The 22,083-nt window shown below is 38.3% G+C and overlaps 1 protein-coding gene across 1 annotated transcript in view; it reads left to right on the forward strand.

Moving 5' to 3' along the window:
* ROBO2 (roundabout guidance receptor 2) overlaps positions 1 to 13,868 on the forward strand; it is an 882,996-nt gene extending 869,128 nt beyond the window's left edge. The window contains exons 26-27 of the mRNA XM_025895584.2: positions 11,236 to 11,337; positions 12,412 to 13,868. Coding sequence (XP_025751369.1) covers positions 11,236 to 11,337; positions 12,412 to 12,416 — 107 coding nt within the window. The 3' untranslated portion in view covers positions 12,417 to 13,868. The remainder of the gene's footprint in view (positions 1 to 11,235; positions 11,338 to 12,411) is intronic.
* The last annotated feature ends 8,215 nt before the right edge of the window (positions 13,869 to 22,083 follow it).

Genomic DNA, 22,083 nt, shown 5'->3' on the forward strand with positions numbered 1-22,083 from the left:
GGAAATTTCAGTCTCTTCTAAGATCTGCCCAAGATCAGCTCTGTCTTTCATTATCTTTGTCTACCACTCTTGAGTCTGGTAAAAGACTGCTACTTTTGGAGGAAGACTGCATAGGAAGGTGGCTGGCTGGCCACCTCCCCCTCATTTCTTCTCTTCCTGGCCTTGCACCTGTAGGTGTTGAAATGATCAGAGGGGAGAAGGAGGCGGATGGAAAAACGGCATTAAAGAAACCACTAAGGATATCTGTAATGCCATGCAGGTGGAGATGTGATCACTTCCCTCATGCTGACCCCTATTTCAGTGTTCAGAGTAGGACAGTTCTGAGAGGTAGACTGTCCCACATACCTCAGAGGCTCTCATAACACTGTCTGGACCGTGGGAGTGAGTGTGATGCCAGTGAACCTATCCCCCAATCTTAAGTACACCTTGACAAATCTTCCTGTGCCTGGGAAAGGTGGAAAAATAAAATTAAAATTAAAAAATTACCTTAGATTTCAGTATAAGAAACCTTCTTATTCTAGTAAAAATTACTTGAGAATCATAGAATATCTCAAGTTGGAAGGAACCAATAAGGATCATCAAGTCCAACTCACTCCTTTATCTTCTTTGGACAGGTAATGTAATAAATAGATGTGATAGACAGTATATTTAGATTGAAATTTTTTTTTATAATGCACTATTTCTTACTCCAGGTACATGAATAAAATATATTAACATCTTGCAAGGTAGACTGTGACCACCAAAACCACCAGAGCTCTGTTCTCAGTCATGTTATCAAGTATAAAGATTCAATTTTGCAGTATCCTCTGGCAGAATCCATGTTTGCCAGACCACAAAGATGGAGAATAAATTCCAGAAGGGAAAGTCTTCACCAAAGGGGTTATTGTTACATCTCATGCTCTATGGCTAATTCTCAATGCCATATTATTTGTGGAAACAGTGTAAAGTAGCTCAGATTTTGCTCATATGGATCTGAATTGGTTTAAACATTAATACCCTGCCCTTCTGGATGTATTCCAGAGGCCTCTCTGCTACACAGATCCATTAAATACATGTTTCTGTGAGAACAGTAACTAGAAACCATGGGTGTCACTTGTGGTGCTGGCCATACAGTGTCTGTCCATGTGTTAATCCTTCTGTTTGGCCTATCCTGTCACCTGGAACTGTGAGCAATTTGGGCTCCAAATTCTATGTACATGTGAGTTTGTAGTGTACTCAGTATGGTGGGACCTTAATTCTTCTTTTGAATACTATTGCTGTGGAAATGTTTTACAATAATGTGGGTACCAGAAAAGTAATGGGAATCCAGTTCAGGTCATGGGACAAATGGAAGTGTGACTCCACAGTGTGACTGCACTGTGAAATTCGGCATTGTTTTAAATTAGTGAAGGAGATCAGATTTTAGGATTTATTTTAAAAGAGGAATCTCCTATTGTCTTTTATTTAATCTTTATAATATACTAATCTTACTGGAGTTTCTTTCATATATTTGAGTCGGAATACCAATTATATACTATTTCCCTCAACATTTCAGACACAGGCAGTAAACAGATTAATATTTGTCTGATATAAACCTGGAAGTACTTACTATATGTTCCAAAAATTTATAATGTCCTTGAGCAATAGAGAAACCTTTCCCATTCTGTATTAACACAGGAACAAACAAACACAAATGGTACAGTTTTTCCACTTCAACTCCTACTGAATATGAGTCACTAAAGTGTAATGGTAAGTCTGAGTCATATCTAAATTTGCAAAAGATCATTTGAAATTAAGGAAGCTAAAGGTTGCTGCTGCCACCTGCATGTATGTAAACAATTGAATTTAGGAAACTCTGGTATACAGAAAAAGAGTGGTAACTAGATACTCTCTGTGGAATATTGCAATGAACTTTACAAAAAGAGACAATCCCACTATGCTTAAGCTACAGCTAGAGAAAGCAAGCAGGAGAACCTCAGATAGGTCTAGCAATTCTAAACCCTAATCCAGGCCAGCCCCGGGCTGTCATGATTTCAGTGGGAAGCATCACTATATGTTTTTTCCTGGTTTTCAGATGTCTGCAATCCATTCCCTTGTAGCTACTTCCTCTTGGATTTGTCATGTGAGAACATACTTGGTTTGTCAGTTGTTTTCAAATTCCCAAGTTAGATGAGTCCTAGTATCCTGTGTTTAAGTCTCATCACATCCCGGATATCTGTCATTTTAAATTTTCATTGACCAAGTAATCTCCAGCTATGTCCTTTCTCTGCCCAATCCCATATGCATCCTGAGCACTTCCACTGTGTTAACTGTAACCATGTGGGACAGTGCAAAAGACCTAAGAAGCTGTAATATTTAACACATAGCACACACATCTCAGACTGTGTAAGCATATGAGGGTTCAACTGCATGCTTACTTTTGACAGCAATCCACACAAATCCCCTAAAAGCCTGCTGCTTCATTTTCTTCAGCTGCAGGTCAGAATACTCCAGAGACTGACTCTAGATGGAGTCTTTATATTTGTCTTGCTGTACAACTTGTTTTTTAACTTCCACATCCTGAAAGACCACGGATACAATAGCAAATCCACAGAGGAAGAATATGTTATGAATCTAACAGATGATGAAAACTTTCATTCTGAGCTCACGGACCACCATAAAAACAGGAGGTTTTTAGTTCTAGTGCTCAAGGAATAATTTGTTTTCCTGGAAACAATATACTCACAAATTGCAAAACAGTGGAATCTGTCAAATAGTTTGTGGCATGGTAACTTCATGACTAAATTTAAAAGCTCTTCCTTTTCTGAGCATGATATGTTAAAAAAAAAAAACAAAAAAAAACAAAGAGGAGGCAGAAGGGAAATATGCTTAGGGGCTAAAAAGGAGAACTGGAACACAAGACTTCTCTTAGTTTTCCCACTGGCTTCCTACTGTGTATTAAAAGTCAGTTTTTCCTAAGGTAGATCACTGTAGAGAAGATCCTTACCTTCTGATGTTAGAAAGTGGTTCAGAGGCTTATTAAATGTCACAGTAATTATCATCCCTAGGAAAAGAAATCACTGGCACAGGTAGAAAGGTTTGTCCTTATACTTGTAGGTTCTGTAACTTGCTGCTTTTTCCAGTTAATAATGAGAGGCTGTGACAAAGTTTGACTAGTACCTAAATCACTTAGCCAATGCCCTGCCTTCTAACGGAGGGCTGGAGTAATCCCAGGACGAATATCCATTTCCCCCCTATTAGGCACTCTGATGTCCTACAGCTTCTCAATCACAATCCCTCCATTACTAAATCAATAAGACAATCACCCCACCACCACCTCCAGAAATGCACTTATGAATTGCCTCACAGGTTTGATAATCCTGCCATTAGAGGCTTCAAAAGATAGTCTGGATGACATCCCACTGGCCTAGAAAGTTACTAGCTCAGTGTGGGTTTTTAGGTATTTTATCTGGCACATGAAAGATAAATGTGATTTAGATGGAAGTAGAGTGATAGTCAATGTTACCACTCTGGGTATCCTCACTGAAAAGCCCACTGAAGTCCCTAAATTTCTAGATTCAAAACTACTCTGAAGTAATCGACATGATGGAATGACTTGGATTGCCTCTGTGTAGAAATAAATCTGCCTACCAGAGTCTGAGGCTACTAATTCTGCTGATATTCTGTTACCCCTTTACTAGGGGTAGGAGAGGAAAGGAAAGGGAAAGAGAAAGGGAAAGGGAAGACTACTCTCTATGGCACTGGAGAGAGAAACTCGTGACTCCAGATACAAGAGATTTTTCTGTATGCCCAAGCAAGATAACAGAGAATATTTAGTAATTTACCTAAGGCAGAAGATTTACACTGTGGGATGTGAGTTGTAGAGCAAAGAAAAAGACACATTTCCAAATGAAGCTCTCTTCCAGCTTTTATTAAAAAGGACAGGTAGGTGTTACCATGACAGTCAGCCTGAGGAAGAAGGCGAAAAAGAAAATGGTTTAGTCAGGTGAAGCTTGGCTACAATTAGTAACTGTTCTTACAGATCTCAGATGTGTAACACAGTTCAGTAAGTCTGTACTCAGGCTGGAGCCAGCTTATTTTAATTCTATAGTACCTGTAATTCTTCCAGAATTCTGTGAATCTTCATTAGAATGTGTATCCTATTTTTCACTTCAACTCATCCATAGGTCTAGAACAGCCAAAGAGCTTTACAAACATGATGTTTTATTTCACTTCTATGCATAAGTCAGTCTTTATGCTTATTTTCTGGATGGATAAAAGCAAGAATCAGGTTAACATTAGATCAGCAGCATAAGTCTACAGTAATTCCAGGAGCTGCAGCTAGCTCTAGAACATGCAGAACGGTTTAAGTACAAACCTTCTTTCCTTTTAAGTACCTAATTAATAACAACTATTAGATGGCAATTTCTGAAGAAGGGTACTCTGTTTAAAGTTTAATACTGTAATAATTTGAACTTTTTTTTTCTATGATACTACTTGAAAATTTTGTTTATATTGAACAGTAAATATTTTATCTGGGGAAATTGCATAGTCCTATGTCATGTTATGACTGTTTATTGGATTCAGTGCATCCCCACAAAGTGCTTATAAATCACAACTTCAGTAATCTCTATTTCAGATTTCATAAGCAGATGCCAGTGTTGTGGTTCTGTACATTAACTGGTTATGCTTGCAATAAAATCAATTATAAGAAATGCCATTTTGGAAGCCAACACTATAAAGCAATTTCAACATTGGCAAGCTCCCATACCCCCCTGCTTCCACGTACAGTAACTCAAGTATAGTCATTGTCACGAAAGGTCACATCTATATTCATAACGAAAAATTTCTCAAATAAATTAGTGCTGAACATAAAGCATACACCAGGCTCACTGACACGTTATTAGAAGGCTGCTCTTGCCAGAACATAGTTATCTTAATCGGGGTGTAGCACTTCAGCTCTGAGCAAAGGTACAGGAGCATCATCAGGGACAACTTCTTTCCCTTGTAAACACAAATTACCTGCACTTCCTCATTTATCTGTAAGAGACAATGTTGACTGGAATGACATCTCAGTGACTTTGGAAGCATATCTGCTCTGTATATGAGGTATAAGTATCACCTCTAACAGCAAGGACATGAAAAAAATTCTGTGTAGCGTTATATAAAGTATTATATAAAGCCAGATTACAGACTTTGAAATAAACTCCCTCCAAAGGCCTCCTGACCAATTTATAAAATGAATTTCAGTTTCACTAGAGTTATAAGCATCAGACTTCCCTGAAGGCAAAACAGGTTTCCTTTTCCATTCCTGTTACTGAACCAAGTTCAATTTCTTGATAAATCTTCACAACACTGTAAGATACAATAGACTAGAAAACAGGACAGACCCAAATCTGTTGTAGACTAACACAGTTTTAGTGAAGTTGATGGGGCTGCAGGGATTTATTTGGGCTATGCATTGCCCCAAAACAGAATTATCAAAAAATGTTCCACGTATAAAATGGATATCTGATAGAGAATAGTTTTCATTATGATACTAAAGGGCTTTTATTTCTTGTTTTCTTTTTCTTAAATAATCTGAGGCTTTTTCTTAAATAATCTGAGGCTATTATAAGTCTATCGTGTAGTTTACATGAAAATCTTAGATTTAGAATTAAAATTATTCGGAGACGGTAATTACCTTGGGACTAGAACTAATAAAAAATGTACTTTTGCTTCAACAAATGTGATTAGAAGGTTGATCTTCAATTCTAAGAGTATCTTAGTAGTCCAAGTGATAAACTTGAAAAGAACAAGATTGTTAGAGACCAGTCAAGTGTCTCGGTGTTAGCTTAAATTGTATTTTGGTTGGTTATATTTGCAAGACACTAAACTGAAGAGTGGCCATCCCCTTGTCTGTGAAGACTTTAGCTCTTCATTTACTTGAATAAAATGCTTACACATTGTATGGTGGTTCCATTTAAACACATTTTTCAGAGATATATTGATGGTTTTTCAATGACAGTAGGTTTCGTGAATATTTTTTTCTCAATTTTTGTGGCATTTTATTCATTTTGATGATGTTCTATATTAGATTTTGAGTTTAGACATCCAGCTGAAAGTTAAGCCTGAAAATGGGGATGATGAAGCAAGTCTCAATATGTTGAGGGAAATTGTCAACCGGCACAGGTCAGTTTTCTATTGCCTTTCTTAATTGCTTCCTGTTGCTGAACAAAACAGCACCCCCACAGAAAATAAATAAACCCCACAGAAAATAAATTCCATGCTTAGAAATGTAAGTCAGGGATGAGAGCCTATCAATTTTTATGGAAGCTAGAAAGAGCTAGCAACATAGTAACCTGAATAAAGAGCTAGCAGAATACAAACCCACTTTTCTGATTAACATGAAATTCCTTCCTTTTAAAAATCGACGAATGGAGCGATTCATGCCGGTTGCAGGGGACTTTTCTTTTTTCAGCATCAAATAGACCTTCTGTTTCAATGAAAAAGAAAAAAAATTTAGTTCATCTAAATCTTATTCACGTTTTTTAGATCTTCCACCACCACCCGACCCGCCCCCTGGTCAGGGTTTAAGGCAGCCCATAGTCCCCGGCCAGCGCGGAGGCTCGGCAGAGAGGAAAGGAAGCTCTCTTGAGAGGCAGCATGCACCGAACGTAGATGAGACAAAGAGCTCCCTGGACCGGCAAGCTAGGACATCTCTAGAGTGGCAGCGGCAAACCCAGGAGTGGATAAGCTCTACAGACCGCCAAGAGGATTTCAGGAAAGCCCAACACAAACAAGCCTTCGGATCAGGTGTGTGTGCGCTGCACCGGCCGAGGCAAGGCAGGCGGCTTCTTGACACTCTGCTGAGGGTTTTCTGTACCTGGCAGGAGTCCAGGATCACCTCACACCTCACACTGGTGAGGCTTAGGCTGGAAAACAAGAAAAGGCAAAGTGAAGGGAGAGCTTGTGATCCAACTATTTTCCCTTCTGCAACCGTGAAATATCATTAACACCTTATTCAGGGCATTCTTTACAGTGCTTTGGCAATTAATATTGTTGTCAAGCATAGCAGTGGAGAAAACAGGAGTGGTTTCAGGCCAGCACAGAGGGAGAAAGAGATTTTTAAAGTATCTTCTGGTAGATGTATTTACTTATAAATACAAGGCTGTATTTTCTAGTTCTTTGAACCTTCTTCCAAATTGGCAGCAGGTGTTTTTGCCTGTCCAAAAGAAGGCCGATTCTTCTGAGCTACTGACATTCCCTCCAGCTGTATTTAAAGCACCATCTTCTTCTTCAAGGATATGACAAAGTAACACTCATCTCTTAGGCCCAGCAAGATGACAGAGCAGGCTTTCACCTTCATACCGGACCTGCACATTGCCGCGGGCTGACTTTATCTCTTAAATGGATTTCAGGTCTGTAAAAATGTGCACAGGAGGTGATGCTGGGCTGGAGTTGTAGTTTTACAATATTTGCAGCTTCCTTCTCTCAGCCTGACCTCAAGTAAAAGCTTCTCTTCCAGCTTTTACCCTCAAACTAGGGTATTTCCTTTAACCCACTAGTCGCATGGCATACCAGTGCAGTGCTGATTAGAGTAATACAAGAGGACAATTAAGAAGATTTAAACAAAAAATTATACTGTATGTGGAGTTTTCTGTAGGGTTATGCTGTTTCTTCAAGTATATATGTGACTCCCACTGTCACACTGCAGGTACTCTTATAATCCATATTTTTCTTGATTTTATTCTCCTATTAATGCTCCTTGTTAATCTAGACCACTAGTATCACTGACACTCCAGAAATAAAATTAGTAATATGCAAGTAAATCTATCATGGGGGCAGGATTTACTGAATAAAGTACTCCTGGGAAATATTGCTACCAATATTTAAAATGTAACTATTTTAAATACAAGCATACTTTAAAATATAACCATAGTGATACTGTTAAAAACCTCTAATCTTTCAGCTGCATAAACAAGTGAGTGGTTGTGCATGTTGTGAAATCTTGAAGTCGCAGTTTAAAAATAATGTGTGAAATTCTTGCTGTTTGGTGAAATGGCAATTTTAATTGCAATGTACGAGATGTACAAACATGTAAAAAAAATAGCCTGAATATACTTTACACTTCTTATTTCTGTGTAAATTATTATTAAGGAAGCTTCTCTGACCTGCTTAGCAAGAATTCCCTTCTTTTTCCACTGCTTCACAAGTGTACAAATAGAAGTTGTCAGTTATTCTGTGATGCAGAGCTTATACAGTAATAAAATTCCCATCCTGCAGGACATGCATTTATCTATCCATAAATAAAGAGAACTCGATCTTGCCACTTCCAGTGACCTACATAAGCATTGAATTTAGGACTGAAGTGATTACAGGTATCTTGTTCTTGTCAAATTCAGGATGATGAGAGCAAGTGCATATCTTTTATGCATAAAATAATGATTCCTCTAGGAGATATTATGGATTTACCCTGGTGTGAGGAGTTCATAAAGTTTGTGCTCAGAGTGGGCCAGAGCTTTATATCTATCTGTCTGCCTTCTCTGGCACTACAGTTTCTTGCTCTGTATTCTTGTCTCTGCTAGATTTAAAAAAGGCTACTCTTGTGCATGATGCCTGTTCCTATTACTAAACTTGGGGGGGGGTTAATTATATTAGTAATTGTGCTTCTTCCCTTTTCCTTTATTAATGGCATAGATCTCTGGAAATCTATCCTGTCCCACTTTTCAATACATTTCCAAAAGGAGTTATTATTAGCTATCAGCTTCCAGAAAATAGCTAATTTGCAGCTTAGGGGGTTTCATTCAGATGTTACCAAACTGTGAGTGAAATTTTGAAAGCAAGACCTTTAGTTTGAAGTTGAATAGAATAAAAATGCTCAAGTCTGGGAACCGTGTTTCCCCTGGTTGCTTTCAGTATAAACAAGATCACTGGGTTCCTGCCAGTGGCTTCATTGTGGAAGCACAGTTACAGCACATCAAATATGACATCCTCGTCTGTCCCTCTAAAGAGAGTAGTGCTAGATCAGGTTACAATAGTTTTGATAATATGAAAAGCCTTTTGGTTATTTTATGGGGCCTGGAAACATTGTTACACACATTTATCTTGATTTCATGGGGGCTAGAATTATGTCTTCAAATTAAAGGCTCAGAAATTCAAAGAGAGGCATTGGCAAAGGCTCCCCATATTCTTTGCAAGTCTAGGGCGTGGGGCACTGTTTTGAGTGTTTAATGAATGTGAGTCCATTCTCAGGACTTGAGACAACTACCTTTCATGTGCTAGAATGTTGTGAAAAACTTAGCCTTTATTTTATGTCACAATTACTTATTTTATGGATTATATTTATTTCTGAGGGCACAATAGATAATTTAACACACCATATGCTCTATAATGATAATGGACTTTATATTTATTCATTCTCGTTTCCTCTCAATATTTCATTGAACCCAAAGGAGGCCTTATCCAGAGTCCACAAACTAGAAAAACAAATCAATTGACCATATATGTCATCTTCCAACTCTTTTGCAATGCTAGTGACTTTTCTTTTCATCCTTTAAAAATGTATCCAGCTTTCTGCTAAACTGATTTATGCTGCTTGCTTTATTACTGCCTTAATGCAAGCCATTCCATATTTTAGCCAGCCTTTGGAAACCAGGTTTGCATCTGATTCTATTGTTGGGCTTTGATATATAAGGAACAAGTAACATAATTTAGGAGACTATGGCTGTTAAATGCCATTTTACCATGTCTTTTGGGTATTTCTTTGTATTTCAGCAAGGACACCACACGGTCATAGCACAAAACATTGATAATGCCCTTATGTCCCCCAGCACAAATATTCTGGTCCCTTGGGCAGGGCCAGAGTGAGATACTTTGGCAGGGAAAGAATTCAGCTGCCTGCCTTTCTCTGCAACAGATTTACCTTGCAAACAGGCTCTGTTAATAACAGATCACATGGGGAATCCCCATGTCCTACTCACTTGTGGCAGCAGGCACAAAGAATGAAATCCTGGGTTTCTTCCACAAATTCATTCTCATTTAGCATTTCTCTTAAGTTAATTGTGCCTCTGCTGCAGCCTTTGCTAAGGCTTCAAGCTCGTGAATCAAAGCATTTTTATCTCCTCTTTCTTTCCAACCATCCCCACCTACTTTTCCATCTGTGTTCCTGCCCTCTGTCAAAAAAAAGTCCGTTTCTCCTCATCGGGTTATTTAAGAGTGAAGACAATGGGAAAAGCAAAATGAAGAAAACCCTTTTGGCCTAGATCCACTTGAAAAAAAAAAAAAGTAAGATTCAGGCAGGAGATATCCCACCGATTTCAGAAGGGGCAGTTGCTGTGTTTGAGGTTAAGGATATATACTTATATTCTTTCTTGAACCAAACTATATTTAGGAAGATCTCTTTCTTCAGCTTCTGAGATGGCGAAAAGAGATCATACACAGCAAAGAAATAAAACAGTGCTTCTATTTCAGTGCTAAATCAGTGCTGCTGTTTTGCTTCTTAGGCTGGGATTATTACAACAATATCTCCTGGAAACTCTAATCAGAAGTGATGTCTTATTTTACTTCATGCTATATGAAGACATGCAGTCTTATGCTTTATTGCTATTAATCCTGCTCTTGCAAGCAGTTCATTATTACAGGTCTTCACTGAAAAAGAAGCCAAGTGAGCAAAAGTAAGCCTTTTGCTCATAATGGAACATAAAACAAGCTGCAAGATGATTTATTCAGCCCAAATATTACAACTGTTATGTGTAATATAACATTTTCCAATGTGATTCACCACTAGTTAAAAAAAATTGTTAGTGTACTTTGCATCGTTAGAAATTACTGAGTTGCTGGAAGCTAATTAAATTAGCTGATATTGTAGTTCTTTATCTAAACTGATTGAGGTAATGTTGCCATAATTTAAGCTAAAGAAAAGGAAAAAGCACATTCATGTGGGCTTGAAGCAAAAATCTAATCATAGCTGCATTGTTTTGGAAATTGCATGTGCATCTATTTTTATTAAAGTATCTATGATTTATTACTTCATAATGAATCTAGACTTTTTATAATTAATACAAACTGACTTATGAGTTTACAAGGAAACAAGAATAATTCATGCTGGCTTCTCCATCCTTGAGACACAACTCTTAGTTGTGTATTTTCCTAGGTAAAATTGTCGTGCCATAAAAAGCAAAACAGATTCATGAGGGCAGGAATGAATATGATGTCCATAAATGAATGGCTTGTTTATTCCTATTTCTAGGAATTCGCTGGTATTTACTTTGTTTTGGTTTTGTTTTGCTTTTCTAGAAGAGGCACTCGTACCATATAGTAAACCCAACTTCCCATCCCCTGGTGGCCACAGCTCTTCAGGAACATCTTCTTCTAAAGGATCGACTGGACCTAGAAAAGGTGAAGTCTTGCGAGGAGGTCACCAACGCAATGCCAGTGACCTTCTCGATATAGGCTATGTGGGATCAAACAGTCAAGGACAGTTTACTGGTGAATTATGTAAGTTTATCTCTAGCTACAGTTAAAACTCTCAAATAGACAAAAAGAGAAAAATTACAGGTCTGCTGTGAAGAGAGTAGGAAGTTGTGTGTGATAATCAGGTTAAATTTTACCCAGATATTTCTGCCATCTGAGGTGACAAATAAATTATGTTCTTCTGTTCTTTGGTTTGGACCAGTTCATGACAATGTTATCTACGCAGTATGTCTTTCAGTGTGTAATGCTAGTGAAGCACAGAGAAAACTGAAGAGAAATTCTAGTAATTAGGAATTTTCTTGGCAAAGTGTAACGTGCTTGTCTTGGAAATGCCATTGACTGTTTTTTCTCAGAGTGAATGAAAAGGGTGCTGATTTTTTTTGGTCATGGTGATGCCTTCTCCTTAACTTCCTGACACCTGATGAGCAGTATTCTCTTAGATGGAGGTCTTCTTTTCTTGATTGTGTGGCCCGTTTTTTTTGAGTTGCATATCTCAACTCTTTTCCTCAGCATCCCAGGACAGGGAAATTATTTCCCAAACTTTTTTCTATTGTCAGTCGTTGTCCGTTAAGCTTTGTGTTGATGCTGTGTATGTGATGGCAGTACCAGATACCCAAAGGTTTCACTCTGGTGTTTGAAGTAGAACATCAACTTCCCAGCAAGCTCGGGCATACTGGTGTGTTTACTGATAAAAGGAGTTGGGGCTGTTGGCATGTCTGCATCCTATGGCTGCAGTCAAACCCTCAGTTCCTCCTGACAGTTATTGCCCAGTAGCTTGTAAGAGGGGATCCACAAACCCTGGAATGTGCAGTCTCAGATATGGTGTTGGTAAGTGCTGAATTTTAGCATTCATTGCTTTTCCTCTTAGAAGCAATTACCTCTCTTCACACAACCTGTTGAATATTCATCCTGTACTGCAGTAATATTGCCATAGGCTTTGTTTTGTGGTTTTTTTTTTCTCTTATTACAACCTCTTTCTCTTTTTGTTTCTCTCTATAGAGTAGTTGAGAAGACACATTGCAAGCTGCTCTGATGGACCATCAGGTCTGAACTCATGGAAGTGATGACACTAAACAGTGCAATGAACATTTTCTTTATTTATGTACTATTAAAAGAACTGTAAATGCAATGTAAAGACACACAGCCACACATATCCCACAGATTCTTTACTTGTGTTCTTCTCTTTAACACACCATCCACCTTAAACTATTCCTTGTCAGGAGTATATAAAAAAGAAAGAAAAAAAAAATCACCCTCCAGGATGAAAAGGATTTCCTTCTGTATATAATTTCTTTTGTTGCATTGCTATGCAAGCTCACCTTCTTTTTAGCTATGTTCATATTCATGTCTGTTTTTACTGGTCTGTTGTACTATATGTGAATTAATAGGCTGTGGTGCCATATATTAACTTTTAATTGTGTAACTTTTATGTTTAAAGTTTGCACTGCAATTTTATTTGGTGATAAGCACAAAACTCTACTCCTCATGACATGAAGAAAAAAAAGAGACTGAATGTGTGGAGAAGGTTTATGTCCTGTAAGCTACTTTGGATAACGCTGGATGTAAAGGAGTATGTTAGGTGGTTTTCCATTGGGGTGTAGAAATGAGAAAGTGACAGGCAAAACTAATGTCAGTGAAGACATTAGAGACAGATTTAAATCTTTTAAAAGCAAGCAACATAGTTGCTCTTCCTATTTAAGAAGGGGTCAAAAGTTGGAAGTGTGAGGTTAAAGGGCGAATATGAAAATTAGAGGTAGCATGAGATGGCCTAGACCCTTTCACTAGAATGATGCCCTTAGTATCTGTTTTTAGCCATCCCATGCCACTAAGTAAAGGGGAAGAAAAACAAACCTTGCTACAAACAAAAGAACTTAAGGTGTTTCACTAAAGCTGTTTTTATATTGCAGTTTTAAAGGAATTATTACCGTTAATTTCTCCAGCCCAAAATGTAAGACAGAGATTTTCCAGGAGAAAAAAACCAATATGAACGCAAGGAATACCCACCAAGAAGTTAAGAATGCAATTTATTGTTAAGACATATTCAGGCTGCTTCCAAAAAATTGAAATGTCAGAGTATCTTATTTCATCTTTCCAATACATGTACAGTAGAATAGAAGATAGAGCTGCACCACTGAAATTCATGACATTAATTGTTTTGATGCAGTCTACACAACCCTTTCTGTTCTGTTACTTGAAGTCTGCAAGAGTTGAAGTTGGATCCACTAAATTTGTAGTAAAGTGTTTAGTGTTTGGAAGGAAAGCAACAGTCAAACTATTTTCGACTTCCATTAAATATACTTCTGGCAATACACTACATCCAAAAGCTGGATACAAGCAAAGAAAATCTTTGACCTGTGTTTTAGTGAGTGGCTTCAAACCCTACTATGATGAGGAAATAACACATGTTTATACACTTTTTGAATAAACCAGACTCTGTAAGTGGACATTAATGACAACATCCTGTCTCTTCATTAATTTTCATGACTTTGTCCAAATCTTCTGTACTTCTCAAATCTCAATGAGTAAATTGTCAAGCTTTTCTTAGAATATTATATGTGGATAGCCCACCCATTGCTTTGATGCTTAATTTAAATATTAAATCTTACAGCTTATTTCTGTTAGTTATCTGATCATGAACATAAGTTTCCATTGAATACCTTTTTCATATAACCAGTCTATGTTGTTTTATATATTGCCTTGGAGCTCACCAGTATTAAGAACACTTTTAGTAATGGCAGAATTTTAGAAAAGTAAATTACAATGCTGAATATGTGTTGCTTTTCATTTCATTAACTTGTTCCATGATAAGATAAAACACTACAACCATCAACTATAACTCAGCACTTCTGAGTATTTAAAAAAAGTTAGTTAACTTCCTTAAGTCAAGATGTGTTATTTAGCAGGTTACAAACAAAAAAACTTGAGAAAAAAAATGTATGAATTTATTTATATATGTGACCAATGAGTATATGTCATTTTCCTGCGTGTTAAAACACTACAGTTAAAAACATTGCTTAAAAATGTTCAAGTAAGATAAAGAATGCATCATAATTACATATATTTGGTTTTATTTTGATATTATCATATAAAGAGATGACTATTCAGAGTACAATTCAAATTTAATTCTCTGGAAAATGTTTAACTCAGTCACGGATTGATTTTTTTCCTTTTAATTCAAAAACTTGTGCTGAGCTTTGGTGGAACACCTTACTAACTATATTCTATTCAAAATTCAGTATCATTAGAGGTTGATAAAGCCATCCCAATTACTTTCAAATATGTGTTTTATCTCTTCCGCTGGAAAGTAAATGTGTGTCAGTATTAAAGCTGTGCAGTACCATGATATTCACTAACTTGTCCATCTGCTTCTGTACATTTTTGTTCATTAATAATTTGCTTACAATATTACATAAGGTGTTGTTGTGTATGGCAAAGTGTCTCCATTATCTTACAGGTGATGTCTCTTCTTTTTTTTCTCTCTCTCTTTTCTATACAGTGTACTTCCAATGAACCACAGTACATATTTTTTAAAATGCCATTTAATTTACTATTTTAAAAGAAGTATTCTTCTTTTTTTAAAAAAAATGAAAACATTTATTGTGAATAATGTGTTTAAAGAAAAGGGTTGTTGTGGCAGCACTTAGAATTGTTTTTTAATTTGTTTTTTTTAAAAAAACCTGTTTATTGGCTACAGTTTGTTCACGAAAAAGTATGACCTCTTAATGTGTTTCATTGGTATTGTTAGTGCAGCAAAGTTTAATTGGCATAAGAAGTTGGTTATTAGTACTGTTGAAGTGTGTATTGTATATTTACTGGGGAAAAAATAAAACATATTCACATTTCAAATCTATGTTAAAAGACCTTGAGTAAGGAGTCAATATGTGAAAAGCCAAACTGGGAAAATCAGGCAATAATAACATAGACTGAGCTATAATCATCACTGTCCACTTACAGGTGACGAGGAACGTTTTATGTGCTGGTTTTTGAACTAAGCTAAGAGTGTTATAAATAGGCCAGTGGTAAACATTGCCTGTCATAGGGGTTTCTGTTTAATGTCCTGTCTATACTGGGAATAGCTGGACCAGGGTAATTACACTGCTCCGGCTATTCTAGCAAACATCCTCCGTTTGTACACGTGTGCGCTCTCGATGTCCAGCAAGGACCCAAGTGCTCAGCTTACTTTGCTTAAGGCCCATAAAGCAGTGGATGTGTAAAACCTGCATTCCCTGGGCCTGAACCCTTGGAATTGGGGTTTTGTACTGGTGGAGCTTCTGCCAACCCAGTACAGAACATTCCCAAATGGCAAAGAGATGCCAGGTCAATTTTTTCTCAGTCTTTGCTGAAGGACCAAATAATAAATGGTTACATGTGCTTCAGTGGTGTATTGCTGTATAGGCAACCATTTCAGTGATGCAAAGAACAGACATTTCTTGGTTTTGGTTTTTTTTTTTTTATTATTATTTCTCAAGTCCTTTCCAAGTCAGTAAACCTTTTGAATACCTTTTGGTTGTCACCTGAAATGCAACAGAAACACCGTTCCTTGGGAAAAGTCCAAAAAAATAAGGTGCATGGAATGTTTTAAGTGTATTAATTTCACTATACACCAATGCAAAAGCAAGACATGACTGTTTGAAATAACTATATGCTGGTTTATGCTTGTCTCAGTCCATACCTTGCCAACCAGGAGAAAAGGTGTGTACTAGGGCTGAAAAAGAGCCCTCACAACTGACAGAGGAAAGGTAATCGGGCTGGGGGAGATTTTGGCAGGAACTTTTTTTAAAAACAAAAATACTGGCAGCTCCTTTGACTTATCTTCAATATATGCAGTTTGGGGGTTTTTTTATGATTAATGGCCTTGTGAAGATTTAGCAGGGGAAGTAGGAAGAAAAAAAGCTGGCCTTCTTTTGTAAAGATATCGGGGAAACTTGTTTGCCAAGGGGAGGATTTTTTAATTTCATTTTTGTTTTTTAACACATGTTTTGTGTTCCCTCTCTCTGGAACACATTAGCTAAAAAAATAAATTATTTTTGAAAACCATGTGGGCAGCAGACATTTTATTTAGGAGGTACATTCAAATAGCAGGAAAATGGCAAAAAGTACTACTAAAATAGGGAACACATACACTGGCTTAGAATCAGCCGAGTCCACCACAGTTTCACATGTAATTTTGAACGGTACACTAATATGCATAAACTCCATTGCTTTTGGTTTCCATACCAAAACAAATTATCCAAAGTCCATAGAGGCCTAGATCCTTGGGACACTAATTCTAGAACTTTGTTTGAAATATGTGTTAAGGGTTGTACAAAGCCCCACCCCTGGCCACTCTGTGCCCTGAGACACCTCAGAAAGTCTCCAGCCACGTGGCTTTAGTCTCGGTGGCTTTTAGTAGATCCCAGGCACCCCGTGTGTAGAGGCAGGTCACTTCCCTGAGGATGGAATTTTTTCAGGGCAGGGAAGGTCTTTGATGAGTTAGGCACTGTGGTGGTTTGCACGGGGACCTTTTCGTCAGGCACGTCGCACATTTTGGGACATCCTGCCCAGTCCTGCCACGGTCTCAGTGCTGAGCAGTGGAACACAGCAGAGCAGTGCTACCAAACTCTGCTGTATGTAGCATGTTCCCTGCTTCTCTTTAGGACTGACCTTTGCCTGACAGTGCTCCTCACCCAAAATAACAGATACAACTCAGAGATATGTCATGGGACCCAGAGGAGAAGTAGGGCCATGCCTGTGTGCTGTGAAGGTGGACTGGTTATCTGGGGAGAGCCAGCTCTGGGTTCTACTCTTGATGTGAGGACTAGATTCCTCTCTAGCCTGAGTTTGTCTAACTGTGTAGCTACATCCAGGAGGACCACAGCAGTAAACAAGTTCCTAGAGCACAGCTCAGAGTTGCAGCATCTCTTCTGGCATTCAGTCTGCCGTAGACAATCCTGAGTTGGGTGCCAGCTTATCGCCACATCCTGAGGACTCAAATGGCTTACAGTGACATTTAGGCAAGTGAGGTTGTTCCTCTCGCTGCAGCAGAATGGGAAAAAAAACCCAAACAAACCAACCAACCAACCAAACAAAAGCAAAACTAAACCTTTCACTTAAACAGATCTTTTAAAACAATCCTCAAAAATCCTAGAAAATAGAGCATTTCAGGTATACTCTTGATGATTTTTTTTCTTTTTCTTGGCATTTTGTTTTTGCTACCATTGAAATTATCTATTTGGTTTTTTTCAGACCTGCTACACTCTCCCTCCACCCCTTTACCCCCTGCATTTTCCAGTACTTATCTCTCAGGTGTAAAGAAGTTATGGTAGAGAAAAATTGCATTTGTGTACTTTGGTTGTTCTAACTTTAAACAACAAGGTGCACAGTTGCATTCAGCTCAATTGATCAAAGCCAGATGGGGATGAAATGTTTGTGGTTGTTGTTTTTTTTCTTTTTCTAAAAAGGCCTGCTACTATTTGTGCTGATATTTGTTCCCCATTTATGCTGATCAGTGCATCTTTTGCCTTCGAGGATGCCATTAGTAATTCTCCTTTGTGTTCATAAGCAGGAATCCATTGTGCAGCACTTGGAGAGCCACTCGGATGCAGGTAAAGAATATAACAGCTTGAGCAAGTGCTAATTAGAACCAATTAAAGTTAATTGACCTCCTTTGGCAGTAAAATGCATAATAGAACTTGCTCTGTCCTTGCAAAATGGAGATCTCGCCTCTAAGCATAAGAGTGAAGCAGGGTTTCATGTAGCAGCCTGTAGTAATTATGTGGGTATAACAACCAGGAAGCGGCTTGCTACAATTTGTTCTAATAACTGGTCTCTACTGTATCAGGGCAGTGCAATAAAAGTGAGATTTCTGCTTCAGTCTATTTAAAAACCTAATTTTTACAGAGCAAATGAGCGTCCCAAGATACCGATACTAATCTCTAGGAATGAGTTGGCAGAAAAAATAAGAGTCCCTTTTATAGGTAAGTAATGGTGTGAGCATAAAAAAGAAGGCAGTTTTTTTGCCTGCCAGCTGGAAATGGCTCTGATGCTCAGAGGTTGCGTCTATCCTGAGTAGTGGGGGTAAGCTCTGGTGGGCCTGCAGTGGTGCCTTGCAATGTGGTTGCCTCCTGCAGGCTTCTGTTCAAAAAGGGGCACTGGCATCCATCCAGCTGAGCTTTGTGCTGCTGTGGGACTGTACCACTACCATGGGCACTGGTTTGGACACAGTCAGAGGTATCCAAATAAAAGAGAGAGAAAGAGCAGGGGAAAAGAATGAATGGTAGGAAATGTAAAATTGTGTGAATTCAAAAGCATCGGTGGCGGGTGCTAAACTGTACATCGCTGTGAAAAGTTGAAAAGCCATTTTTATTAGCAAAAGAAAATTGATCCAGTTTCCATGACCATGCTTTGCTGACTTTTTCCTTGGCAGGAACTGAATGCGACTGATTTTGCTGCTAACTTGGCCTTACTATGAACAGCAATAAAGGTGTTAGTCAGGTGGGGACTTTGATGTGACCAATAACATCACTCTCCCTTCAGGGAATGTTCTGTGCTGGCTTGTTAATGAATTTCTTTCCTAATGAGTATCATTAAAAACCCTTTGATTAGCTATTTGTGTGAATGCCCTTCCTTTTTTCCTCTAAGCTTCTACTTGCACAAGTGGCAGCAGGATTTTGCCCTAGGCAAAAAGCGTGCAGCTCTCCTCCTTACCTCATGAACACAAGTCTGAGGCAAAAAGCAATAGGAAAGAGGGTAAAAAAAAATCAATGAAAGAGACCTCACGGATGAGTTGAAGTTATTTTTTACACGTGTACAACCTAAGCAGGTACCAGCATTCAGATGAGAATGTCATTTGGGGAAATGAAGAGCAATAGGTAGTGATGGTGAAGCATGCAACAATAATTTACATACACCTCGAGTGCCAACAGGCAGAGAAACAAATAAAGCTATAACCCAGGGAAAGGGAATGCCAGAGAATAAATGGACCGCAACAAGCAAACAAAAAATGCCATGTCATAAAATGGAGCAAAAAGCCTGGAAAACAAAATTAAAAACAAAACGAGGCATTTCAGATCCCGGGCCCCTTAATGAGATATTGATGGCATAGAAATTGCCTACTCCTATGCAAGACAAAAGAAAACTGAGAAACACAAAAACAATTAGGAAACAGATTTGGCTATCTGAGGTTTAATAGAAAGAGATGTGGCATAGCACAGTACAATTAATCACCAATTGCCTGAAACACTTTCTTCTCCCAAGCTACTGCAGACCTGTCTCCCCTCTTCCCAATCTTAAAATGACAGGCACCCAATCCAGTTTGTATTTAAAATAAACCTTTCTCTTCCGTTCCTTCCCCAGTCCCCCAAATCTCCCAGTGATTTGCAGATACTGATAAATAAATCTTTTGTGTTTACTCTGGTGTCACAGGCTTCAAACTTAGCTTCAGCCTACCCACCCCCTTTTTCCTTCTCTTTTCCCATCAGGCATAAGCTTCATCTACATATTTCTACCTTGTTGTTAGGCATATAATGAGGCTTTTCTATTTCTGTCCTTCTTTGCCCAGAAAGCTGTCTTAGACATGTCACGCTTAGGGATTTATAAAAGTTCACTTTATATTTGATCTATGCGGAATACGAGTTTTAAGTTTAAACTAGGTCATTGGGTGCCTTTAGAGCATTTGTAACTGAGGGAGAGCCATTGATGAGTCTTGATTTGAGTGGTTCAGCCCTGTGTGCAGAGCATGAGAAACTCAGGGAGGGGGGAATGATCACAGTTGCAGAAAGATTCGGGCCGTGTGTCGCACCCCCTGTCTGCTGTGCCACACGTGGTTCCCTGCGTCAGTGCTCGGGTATTAATGGCAGCAGAGAAGTGCACCTTAAGACATCCAAAGCTGTGACAACCTGCAAATAAAATCTTGGGTCTGGTGAAATCTGTGGTCAAATTTTAGCCTTTTCTTTAATCAAGATGAAATATTAGTTCCCAGGGCAATCTTTGTAGTGTTTTAGAAGAGTTCTGCCCATCAGAGGATTGCCTTTCCGTTCTGTGTACCTTACAGCCCTGGGACATGCAAACACATTCTGATTTTCTCTATGTGAGCTTCAGAGTACATAAAAACATATTTCCAAACATGGGGCTTTGAATTTCCTTCTATCACAGTCCATATGTTCTTTTTGATCTTTTGGGGGTTACCCAAATCCCAAGTGTTTTCACAAGCACTTATCACTAGCTAAGAATATTCAAAGAACAATCCGTTCCATATTTTCATATTCTTTGCAGTCTCCTCCAGGCCCATGAAAGAGAACATATACCAATTTCAACTTTCAATTGCCGATGTGTTGCACTTTTGATTTCATTGAGGGATTTAGGAGGCATGATTTTCATAGAAACTAATGTCAATTAGATAATTGGAAACTAACAGTAAAAGTACTGGACCTCTGAGATCTGGTAAGCAGCCTTGTAATCTATCTGAGGGTAAAACCTTTTAGTACTTGTACAACTACTTTTTCTTTAATTAATTGGTTCATAGAATTACAGCATTTTGTAATATTCCTGATAAGTTGTCTGGGTGAAGAAATTTCACTTTGAAACTGAGTTGCTCTAATCAGAAATTCTTGCTCGGACCAATAGATGGACTTTTGTGGGACAAGTAAATCTTACATGCCTTTATAGCAGTAGCAGCACTCTTGGGGAAAAAAAAAAGTTAGCAGAAGCCAGGTAAACTCAGCATCCTTTAGTGAATACTTGGGGTTTCCTTGATTTTGGTTTCTGTGTGGCGTAAGCCAGGAAATGTTTGGTTTGGCACAGGGGTCTTTGTACCTGCCTGGCACCTCTTGCCTCACCAGTCACACTCAGAGCTGGAGCAACCATGGGAGTGGAAGGCAAGCAGAAACAAAGCAAAGTGAGGAGAGAATATGAGGACATGCAGTAATTCAACAACAGTTTTCAGGAAAAAAAAAAAATTCTTTGTTTTTCCAAACAGTTCTTCGCACATTATGTTTCTGGTACACAGAAATACTCCTTTTGCCCACAGGCCTTTTTTTTTCTTTAGATTTGGATAAATTTAAATATTTTCTCAGAAAAGAAAATTTGAGAAACAAACCTGATGTTAGCTGCCAGAACAATGTGGGACTGTTTTCAGTGCAGGCCTCTGACTATCAATATTAGGATGTGTCAGTGGATTGATTATCGTTCGTAAACTGTTCCTAGTGCTGACAATAATAATGACAGAATGCTCTTAATTGGTCCCAGGAAACAAAAAGGAGACACAAAATTCTCCATTGTTTTTCTTTATATGGTGAATAGCTGTTTTTTTTTTCTCTAGCACTCAATATTTTCATTGTAGTCTTAAGGGTGTTTTGAAGCATCTTATGTTGTTCGCTTTCTGAAATCCGTTTATTAAACTGAATGTTGTTGAGCGTGAGGCTGACATTTGGTGATTCTCATGCAGTTTCTAATAGCTGCAGGGTGCTCATTTTTGGAAGCAGTTTTATGACGCTACAAAATGTCTCCTCTGCTTTTGCTGGCACATATCATAACCGTAAAGCTGAAGCGGAGCTGTCAGGACAGCATGTCTCTATTTAGCAGACCATTGTTTGTCATCGAACAGATATTCTTGGAGTTTTTTCAGATATGGCATTGTTGCCAATGGTTAAAATTTCAAAGCTTCATAAATGACTACGCACAGGAAGATGAATC

This window comes from Manacus vitellinus, unplaced genomic scaffold, assembly GCF_001715985.3.
Source record: "Manacus vitellinus isolate BGI_N305 unplaced genomic scaffold, ASM171598v3 scaffold_34_pilon, whole genome shotgun sequence".
Classification (NCBI taxonomy): domain Eukaryota; kingdom Metazoa; phylum Chordata; class Aves; order Passeriformes; family Pipridae; genus Manacus; species Manacus vitellinus.